General features: G+C 41.6%; 1 protein-coding gene across 2 annotated transcripts in view; it reads left to right on the plus strand.

Moving 5' to 3' along the window:
- The first annotated feature begins 851 nt into the window (after window positions 1-851).
- The window catches only part of LOC308373261 (uncharacterized protein), a 23,165-nt gene continuing 13,221 nt past the window's right edge, over window positions 852-10,795 (plus strand). For both annotated transcript variants that reach the window (XM_080848693.1, XM_080848694.1), the window contains exons 1-5: window positions 852-970; window positions 4,028-4,101; window positions 4,287-4,367; window positions 8,639-8,695; window positions 9,081-9,272. In XM_080848693.1, the coding sequence (XP_080704819.1) occupies window positions 913-970; window positions 4,028-4,101; window positions 4,287-4,367; window positions 8,639-8,695; window positions 9,081-9,272 (462 nt within the window). In that variant the 5' untranslated portion in view covers window positions 852-912. The remainder of the gene's footprint in view (window positions 971-4,027; window positions 4,102-4,286; window positions 4,368-8,638; window positions 8,696-9,080; window positions 9,273-10,795) is intronic.

The raw sequence follows: 10,795 nt of genomic DNA on the forward strand, positions 1-10,795 counted from the left end.
CCGCCCCCCCCCCCCCCCCAAGAGAGAACACAAATGTTGCTGTACCCTTTTAGGTGGGCCAGAGTTTTGGAACAAGACTTCTCCAAACTGCGACAGAAGAATGCGTTCATTCTTTTGTGTGGACATCTTTCAGGTGTGGTAGTGTAGTATAGAAGTGCAATAGTGCATATGCTTCCCATTAGAGATAGGGAACAAGAAGTTTTATAATTCTTCAAAAGAGTTTTAGATTAAAATGTATCGCAATTGCTATTGGATACCTTGTGCATTCTTTGTGTAAACCTCCTTCAGCTATGTATTGTAAAAGTTAAGAAGTGCAGAGATTATTCCAACAAATAATCACGCAATTTTTGCAAATAAAGTGAATGGAAGCTGGTTGACACCGTAAACATAAGAAGAGCGGGGACCAAAGAAACACAGTTTCGATTAACTTGATGCTGGTCTTTCTAGGTCACAAAAAAGGTAAACGGACGTCAACACAGAGCCGCGCGTACAATATATGATGACGAAATTTACTTCACTCGCGTACCTCTTGCTATAACCTAAACCTATAGCAAGGCTATAGGTTACAGCCTATAACACAAGGTCCATAATTGCAAGGAGCGCCCCCAATGAGCTCGTGTTTCCATGCTGTCACCTTCGTTAACATGGTCATGTGATACTGTTTTCTGCTGAAGCGTCTATTAACACTGTCCTTGACTCCAGCGTCCCGTCCAGGTCCCTTTAAGACGCCGCCAGAGGGAGGGTCCCTATGTTCTGCCAAGTAGGCCGGCGCTCTAGACGCCCAGGAAGCGAGGCGGGCACTGAGATTCCTGCTTGATTAACATGTCGACCCTACCCATGGTTTAACGTTGATTTAGTTTGTAGTTGTGTATTTAAGTTATGATAATGCGTTATTTAAGGGTATAATGCCGGATGGTCGCCCTGATGAGGTTCACGAGAGATATCTACCGGCTGCTGGGGCTCTCGAGCGGTGAGTCGCGAACTTTTCTCTCGCGCTGAAGTTCTCCATGCCGCAAAAAGCGCAAGCTCGACTTGCCTGGCTTTAATAAACCTTCATTAAATCCTATCGCTCGGTCCGACTGGAGAGCGCAGGCTAGATGGCGGACAGTACAAATCGTTCCCCTTTCCTTGTATGTAATCAGATCTTAATGGGAGAAACAAAACTGAAAATGTAACAGGGTACTGCAACCTCGTTTCAAGTATGATGTTATTCTGTCCGCTTCGTTGAAACGATTCGTTTATTTAGTCCATTCATTTTCAAATATGTATCCACATTCGTTGACTGGCTCTAAAATACATGTGAAACAGTTACTATTCCTAATAACAAAGTCGCTCAACTCAGTCGGAAGTTTTGGCAAACAAAAATGTGGAACTTTTCCTCATGACTTGGCATGTTGAAGACATGAAGGGAGAAGTGAACCCATTGGCGTTGGCGATAAGAGGCGGCTATAAAACAGTCTTCGCAGGGCCTCCCGCTGCCGTCAACATGACCACATAGGCAACATGTTGCTTACCTGCCGCCGGGACACTGCTCCATTTGGTTCCTATTTGTGTAGCACATGACCCCCCTGGGTAACACAGCAGGGCTAGCGTGTCTGATGGCCAAAACCGCTGAAGATCCGTTTGTCAGGTGTGGCACATCCATTCAAGCATTTCTGTGTAAAGAGACGGTGTGTCTCTAAACCATGAATGTGTGTACAGTGTAGAAAAACACAGATAAGGGACGCAATGTATGCAAACCTTTAAAGTGTATTTATGTGTTTTTGCAGTGGTTATTTGATTGTCAGTCACTCTTTAGTCGTACCAGTACCACTTACGCATCACGGGTAACTACAGGTGTCAGGATGGGAACTGTTCACACACTCACCTCACCTCGTCTCTCTCACTCTCTCTCACACACACACACTCAACATGTAGCTGAGCAACTCTCCCTCTCTCTCACACACACACACACACACACACACTCTCCTATCATGTGTTGGCTAACTGGAGTTATTTCCATTAACTTTGAGGGATCAGCCTTATCAACTGGATCTGTGTGTGTGTGTGTGTGTGTGTGTGTGTGTTTGTATGTGTGTGTAACAATAGAGATCAGCCTAATCAACAGGATCTGCCAGCTGTGGTCTTCATATGTAAACAGTACATACAGTAGCCAGTATGTACAGTGCTGTCCATGAACATGTTTGTGTATGTGTGTGCGTGTAACAGTAGCCAGTGTGTACAGTGCTGTGTGTGTATGTGTGTGCGTGTGTGTGTGTGTGTGTGTGTGTGTGTGTGTGTGTAACAGTAGCCAGTGTGTACAGTGCACATGTGTGCACATGTGAGTGTATGTGTGTGTGTGCGTGTGTGTAACAGTAGCCAGTGTGTACAGTGCTGTGTGTGCACATGTGTGTGTAACAGTAGCCAGTAGGTACAGTGCTGTGCAGTGAGTTGCACTTATTGGTGTTAGCCTCCTTACTAGCACGCCAGCCTCCCATGCCAGAGGTTGTGAGTGAGTCGAGTGCAGGACTGCTTGTCTACGCAAAGCAGGTTGCACGTACACACACACACACACACACACACACACACACACACAAACTCACACTATGTCACATACACATACACACACTCTTTCTCCCTCTCTCTCTCTCTCACATACACATAGACACACACACACACCACAAACTATACCTCCCAAACATTATCATACACACACGTTAAAGGTATATATGAATCTTTGAGTATACTTTACATTGTCTTCTGTATAGATACCTTTTCTCGTGAGGATATAGGAAACAAATAGAGATAATATTGGAATGTGTTGGAATAAATAGTGATAATACTGGATGGTGAGTTGGGAGCAGTGGTTCCAATCCCTCCCCTGAAGGGTTTTAAAAGGTTTAGGGCCATGGCTCTCACAGAAAGTTAATGTCTAACCTCTGAAGACTTCACACACACACACACACACACACACACACACACACACAGAGTGGGTGTTAGGTTTTTCCCTGATAATTTGTTAGTTGGGGTGAGAGTGTGTTTGTGGAGTTCAGCGTGTGTTAGATGGGTTGAGAGTGTGTTTGAGTGTGGACTTCAGTGTGTGTAAGTTGGGTTGAGAGTGTGTTTGTGGAGTTTAGTGTGTGTTAATTGGAGTGAGACTGTGTTTGTGGACTTCAGTGTGTATAAATTGGGGTGAGTGTGTTTGTGTAGTTCAGTGTGTGTTATTTGGAGTGAGACTGTGTTTGTGGAATTCGGTGTGTGTTAGTTGGGGTGAGAGTCTGTTAGTCATAGGAGATGCTGAGGATCCACGGGCTTTGAGTGTGTGCTAGCTTGTGCGTGTGTGTTTGTGTGACTAGTTACTCATGTGTTTGTTGTAGTGCTGTCAAACGATTCAAATATTCAATCGCGATTAATCTTATTTTTGTCATAGTTAACTCAAAATTAATTGCAATTAATCGCAATTTTGTATCTATTCTAAATGTCCCTTCAATTGTTTTTTTTTTTTTACATAATTTTTATTTTATTTTAATGCTCTTATCAACAAAGAAAAGTGGATTGTCTTGCTTTATGCAAATGTTTTATTTTATTGAAACACAACATTGCCAAACAGGGCGGTACAAAATTAAATTATAAAGTGCACATTTAAGGTAAACAAGGACTCAGCATATAGTGCAGGTAAACCATGGCCTAATATTTTTTTTTTTTTTTTTCAAGTTTGCCAAAATTATTTTTCCAAAACAAAGAAACGTAACAGTTAGGTTACCAATAAAACTTTTAAAAGGAAGATTTTTTATAATCCATTTAGCCGTATCGCGCTCACCATTTACTCAAACTGTAACGTTAGCCTACTACACAGTTTGCGAGGCCAAAAAGAACGTTAATTGCGCAAAAAATTGGCTGCGTTACAATGGGTTTGCGTTAACGCCGTTAAACTGACAGCACTAGTTTGTTGATTAATGTCTTTATTAGTCTGTGTATTCACACAGCATGTATGTGTTTGTTTGCCTATGTATATTTGAATGTGTGTGTGTGTGTGTTACCTTTGTAGGCCCCAGTGAGCAGAGAGAGGAACGCATGGAAACAGAAGATGAAACTGATGCCAGCGACCCTTCCCTACCGCAGGTGTGTGTGTGTTGTGTGTTTGCATGTGCACACCTTATTATATCTGAGTGTCCGCAGGTAGAGGGTAGCTTAAAAAGTGTGTGTATTTGAGAGAGAGAGATCGTGGGCCTATGTTGGTGTGCACGCGCCTATGTGATCGTGTGTGTGTGTGGCGTGTGTGTGTGTGTGTGTGTGTGTGTGTGTAGGAGCCCCTCAGTGGGGAGGAGGGGTTAAGTGAGGAGGAGCGGGCCAGGAGAAGAGCAGAGAGACGACGGGCCAAAAGGAAGGTGAGTCCAGGAACTCTCACTCTCACACACACACACACATACCCTCAACACTCTCTGTCATTCTCACACACACACACACACACACACACACACACACACATTCACACATTCTCATTCTCACTCTCAGTCTCACACACACACACAAAAACACACAAAAACACACATTCTTACAGAGTGTACAGAGAGATAAGTTCAACCATTAACCCCCCCCCCCCCCCCCCCCCCACTCACACACACAGACACTGAAATCTCCTCTTGAACTCTGACTTTGTGACAAAAAACACAGACCATATACCATAAGACACCATATTTACAATATGCCATGAGACACCATATACCTGTATACTATACTGCAATGGTCACCAAACTTTTTGCCCAAAGATCACGACCTCTGCCTTGGCATGATCTACCTATTGAGGCGTTGAGAGAAAAAGACTGTTAAGACTCCAGACTGTATTTACAACTTAACTTTGTATTTCGCCTAATTGTAATTTAATGAAATTAAACAATTTGGTTCAACTTTCATATTGACGTGACCAAGAACACACTAAATGACTTCATTTCAGTGCAACATAAAAAGGGAAATATTTGTTAACCACACACAATATGAACAAGATATGCTGGATAGATAGGCTGGATATTAAATGCCTTATTTATCAACTCAAGTTACAACATAACACTGACAAATTTCTCATGTGACTCAAGTTATTGTGATGGCTGTGAGTTCCTTGTAGTTCGGCTCATAAGCACAGACAGCCAGTCTGAGGTAGTCTGTGAGGTGTCTGTCAGTAAGCCGGCTCCTGTACTTAGATTTGGTGATTTGATCTGTGAAAATGCCAATGCCGATTAACAAATATTTTTCTTTTTATGTTGCACTGAAATAGTCATTTAGGGCCTGATTTACTAACAGGATTGCGCCCATTTTAGGCGTAAAATAGCGGGTGTAAACATAAAATGGTATTTACAAAGGAGGCGCATTTGAGTAGACGCACAGATTGCTGCTGGTGGGAGGGTATAAGGAAACGTGGGTGTGTGCCGCAATGAGAGGCGTTAAGTGTGCCTAATTATGTATTCAGTGGTATTTACAAAAACTGCCTGGCGAGAGTGTGTCTCAAATTTGCGGGATAATTAGGCGCCTCATAAAAGCACGTCTTAACCAGGAAGCACGTTTTGATTGAGCCTGAAAACTTTGATATGGCAGCAGTTATTAGAGCAAGGCGAAAACACAATGACAATGCCGTGAAGAATTTTTTCTACACGACTAACACTTTTCCAATTTCCAAATTGTAGAGCCAGAGCAGCATATTAATTTCACCTTTCATGTTTATTTTGACGTTATAACCAAAATAAGTGCCAAGGCAACCAAACGTCTGAACTTCAGTTTCCCCTGCCCTGTCCACTTTACAAGTCCAGTTTTCAAATGTATCCACCGAGGGCAGCGTTTTTGAAAAGCTTAGTTTTCAGTGTTGGAATACACCGTTTTAAAGTAAGGGGTGTTGTGTATTCCTACCAGACTATTAAACGGGATGCTTTGAGCAGTTAACCTGGCTATTAAAACTAGCTATCTCTAGCTTAGGGAACCATCTTAACAGTTTGCAGTTGCCTGTGTGTGATAAACTCATGTTAATATGTGTAAATATGAACTTGTGAACATAAACTTGTTAATATGAAGGTGCACAGGCACACTGAGGGGTAGCAATAGCAACCCAGAAACTCAATGTTCATTGAAAAGTTTAATTTCCCAAAATCAGCTCACCAATAAAGGATAGTCATGAACTTAAAGTGATCACAACATTTAACGGCAGGGCTAAACAGAAAAATATTAATGAGATTCTATATTTGCCAGGGTTAGTTTGCTTAAACCTCGGCAACCAAAAGCTCTAATTCTAATTTTAACTCATCATCCATAAGCTGCGGTGGCAATGTTAGTAAACCAGGCCCTTAGTGTGTTCTTGGTCACATCAATTTCCCTAAACCTAAATGTTTACCAATCTTTGCTTTCAGATCATTTCACAGTTGTTTTGAGGCCCCCATGTTGCCACTCTTCAGAGGAGAATCAAGGAGAAGCACATCTTGGAATTGGCTACCTTAAATACTTTGATGATTGGATGCACCTTTCTATGAAATTGAAGGCTTAACAAGCTAATCAGACTAATTATGTGTTGCAATTATTCAAAATGGAGTAGTTACAGGTATTCAAATCATTAAAATGGTTAGGGTGCCTAAATATTCGCACAGCCTATTTATACATTTTATTTAATTTCACACAATTACATACTCCTACACTAAATATATTTGTCTGGAAAACACAGCAGTACTCAGTGGTAACTAGAAAATGAATAATATACCACTGTGACCTTTTTTTTGGTGAAGAGTAAATTATCATGCAGCCTCAGAGGGGTGCCAAAACCTTTTCATACTACACAGTATGTAAAAGCAGGCTGCGTGCATATTAATATTTTGAAAACCAACGCGGTAAGTGGAACGTGGGAGTGCCCGATAAATAACATACGTGCAAATGTACTCATGTAACGTTTCACGTTAACATAATATTAATATTTAGAAACCCGTAGAAGTTAAAATAGACAAATATCTGTCCTGAAACCCGTTCATTACATAACGTTATATAAATAGACTAAGGATATCGTTTTTTTAACAAACTGGTGGATAACCAACATAACTACGACATCCAAGACGGCTCGAGAATGTTATGCATGTGAGGCCTAGTTTTCAAGGTAACGAGCTGTCAGAATATTGGAGTTCGTTGGAAATCTCTCTACATTGGGTAGACATTCTGCAACTATACCCGATCCGACTAAACATGTTGAACTCTTCCCGACAGTATCAGACAATGTTCAACCAACACCAACTGCTGGCGCACACTGACTGTTGGTGTTTGTTGGCGTTCTGACATTGGTCTTCTGAAGTCAGTAAGAAAAAAAATATATATATATTTTGGAGATCGACAGGGAAGGTCTCCGAGATCGACACGTGGATCGCAATCGACGGGTTGGTGACCCCTGCAATACTGTATACCATGAGACACCATATATACTTTATACGCGGTCCACGTGTCGATCTTGGAGACTTTCCCTGTCGCTCTCCAAAATAACAAAATAACGACAGACTCGAGGCAAACGCAAAAGCAACTTCAGACTAATTAACATCATGTCAAAGCGGAAAGCAAGCACTGGTCAAGTAAACTGAGACCTAACTTCACCTTCGCAGAGGTGCAGATACTGTTGAAGAATGTTGATGTGTGTCTTCTATTCCATTCCACTGTGGCTATATCCATGCGATTGAGTGTATTGCTTATTATTTTATTCACTTACATTTGCAGTGTTCGTGTGTAGTGCTTTTGTTTATTTTATGATATCACAATGCCTCGTAGAATCCTGACTATAAATGTGAAACGTAATTGTTAATGATACAAATATTCTCGTGTTTATTATTATGATCATTATTTAAATCTGTGGGTGTCTGTAGAGTTGGTGTGAACGAAATCACCAACAATTTCCCAAAAATGCAGCCGTTCCCACTAAATGCCCCTCTTAACACGGAGCGGCCCCATGGGGCATCTAGATTTTTTTTTCAGCCTAGCTGAGTGGTCTTGTTTGTATGTTCCATCACTTGTTTTGAGTGCATGCTATCTTTTAGGTCTATTCTGGTTTTATTTACTTGCTTCTTTGCTGTGCACATAAAGGGCATAGGCCTAATGCAAATAAGCTCCTTTGTTTCAAAAATCTTCAATGAAGACCTTTTCACTGAAAATGCTCTGTGTGGTTTTATGTTGTTTTCAGGTGCACAATGCAATTTTGAGTGCAATATTTAGAGGTAGATTTTCTTGTATTAATTTCTAGGCTCCCACCTGTAGCAGGTGCTGATGTTGCTCTTTGTGACCCATAACAATCGCTTATTAATTAGAATGGAATATAGATTAGCTAAAATAAGCAGGTTGTCTATTGGGCCCCACCCTGTTACAAAAACGAATAGGTGGGACTTGGAGTAGAAAAGGTTTAGAAAAGGTTTAGAAGTGTGTTGGTCACATCAAATTGAAAGCTGGACCAAAGTGTTTGATTTCATTCAATTGCAATTAGGCCAAATAAAAAGTCAAGTTGTAAGTACAGTCTGGAAAAAAAAAAAATATTTTCTTGGTATTAGGCAGAATCAAATATACAGAAACGGTTTAATTAAAACAAGAGCACACAAAACCCATCATGCTCTCTCCCTCTGCCACACACACACCTTTAACTGTTTCCTTCCTTTTGCAGCGGCAGAAAGAGCGGAAGAAGCTTGAGAAAGGAAAACCGAATGAAAACGTGGAGCAGGTGGGTTTCTCACACACACACACACACACACACACACACACCCTCTCTAGCAAGACATCTGCAAGCCGTATCCCTGCCCTGTCCTGTAATGATAAAGGTAGATGTGGAGGTAGGTGAATGTGCAGGGAGATGGATTTAGAGTTAGACAGATCTCTCTAAAGCTCATGCACATGCACACACATGCACACACATGCACACACATGCACACACATACACACACATACACACACACACACTACATCTCCCAACAGCTCATTTAAGTTGGAAAGGGATCTCTCTCATGTGTGAGATTAGATCTAGTTTTGAAGGTACTGTGTAATGGTTCTGTTCTAAAGATTTCTGTGCGATGGGTCTGTTGCTAATGGTTCAATCTTTTGTTTTTCAGGAGGAGGAGTCTGGAGAAGTGGGGTCGGGCCTGGGGGAGACTGAGTCAGAAGAGGAGGAGCCAGATGAAGAAGAGGAGGAGCCTATGAAGGAGGTGGAACCAGTAGCTGCTCCTCCCCTCACAATAGCCTCAGTTGCTCCCCCCCTGGCGTCGGGCAGCAGAGCCAACCGTCAGAACACAACCACTGAAGAGGTACACACACACACACACACACACACACACACACACACCCACACTCGCACAGTCAACTGTCAGCACACAACCAGTGAAGAGGTAGACACACACACACACACATACACACCAGGGTTTTTCCTGGGTCAAAATGGGTCTTCAGTGCTCCCCCAAAGACTGTTAACGTGTCAGCTTATTAGCAGACATCTATGTTTTTTTTTTTTACCATTTCATAAATAATGGAGGCTAGGCTTGAGGAAATAATTTTGCCTCCACTCTAGATTAAAATAGATAGGCTAATAGATTGACAATAATTCCATCACTCGTGCAATGCATGTAGGTTCTTAAATAGTTCTTGTTTAGTCATGTGAAAGTGCTGATGTTTGTAAAACAATGGGGACTCAATTGCCGAAAAATATTATATTTTTTATTATTAGACTATTGTTCGCGCACAACACAGTTGCGTCTTGATCAGACAAGAAGACACACTCGATCTTTCTATCAACACGATTACTATTGATCAAAACAGAACGAGGGTTCGGCTGTATTTGAAAAATACTATTAAACATTTTCGTGGACATGCATTGCACGAGTGATTCATTGCGATGGCTGCTCCAATAGAAGTTATAGCGACCACATATAACTTTATACATATTTTCTAATCAATGTATTTTTTCCCAGGTGTTTTGTGATTTCCTTTTATTTTCTTCGTGCCTACACTGTATATTATCATTCCAGGTTAAGAATACCAATGGAGGCTGCGTTGGAAATCGTTAACAAACTTTTGTCAGCATTTTGAGCGGAATTGAGTTTGCATTTGTACAGGTGTATTCGTGCACGTCAGGCTGGTCCTCGCAGCGGAACGTCAGTTTACAACGTTTTATCAATGATAATATTAATATTAAGTAATTATGCAACACAAATCTCCTCAGAACGAGCTTAGCTTTCACTGCGCTTGTCTGTCTCTCCCGAGGCCCCGCGGTCTACTGTTAGTCGTTCAAACGGGTAGACAAATTAATTAATAGCCTACACCTGTGTAGGTCCTCAACATAGCAGATATTTTAATTAATTGAAAGCCATGAATACCAAAAATGGAATGTTATTCTCAAAATAACCGCCGACTGACAGTCAGGATGCATACGCAGGTTGAGTAATTGAGTGATTGGCATCTGGCCGCTCTGTCCATTCGCGCAGCTTATAGTTGCGTATTGATCAGCCAAGAAGACACTTATCAACTCGTTTAGGCTTGTGATCAAAACAGAACGAGAATTCGGCTGTAGGACTCTTGAAACATACTATTAAGAACCTATTCGCTAACAGGCATTGCACGCGTGATGCATTGATGACAGGTTTTTGTTTTCATCGCAAACTTTTTTTTGCTTTAGGCAATCAGGATTTTTCTTAGGCGCTCGGCAAAACGGCTTAGGCGCGCGCCCACATTTTCTCTATGCAGGAAAAACCCTGCACACAGTAAACCGCCAGCACACAACCGGTGAAGAGGTACAAAGTTGTGTGTGTGTGTGTGGTTGTATTGCGTGGCGTGT

This window comes from Sprattus sprattus (genome assembly GCF_963457725.1).
Source record: "Sprattus sprattus genome assembly, chromosome: 12".
In the NCBI taxonomy this organism is placed as follows: domain Eukaryota; kingdom Metazoa; phylum Chordata; class Actinopteri; order Clupeiformes; family Clupeidae; genus Sprattus; species Sprattus sprattus.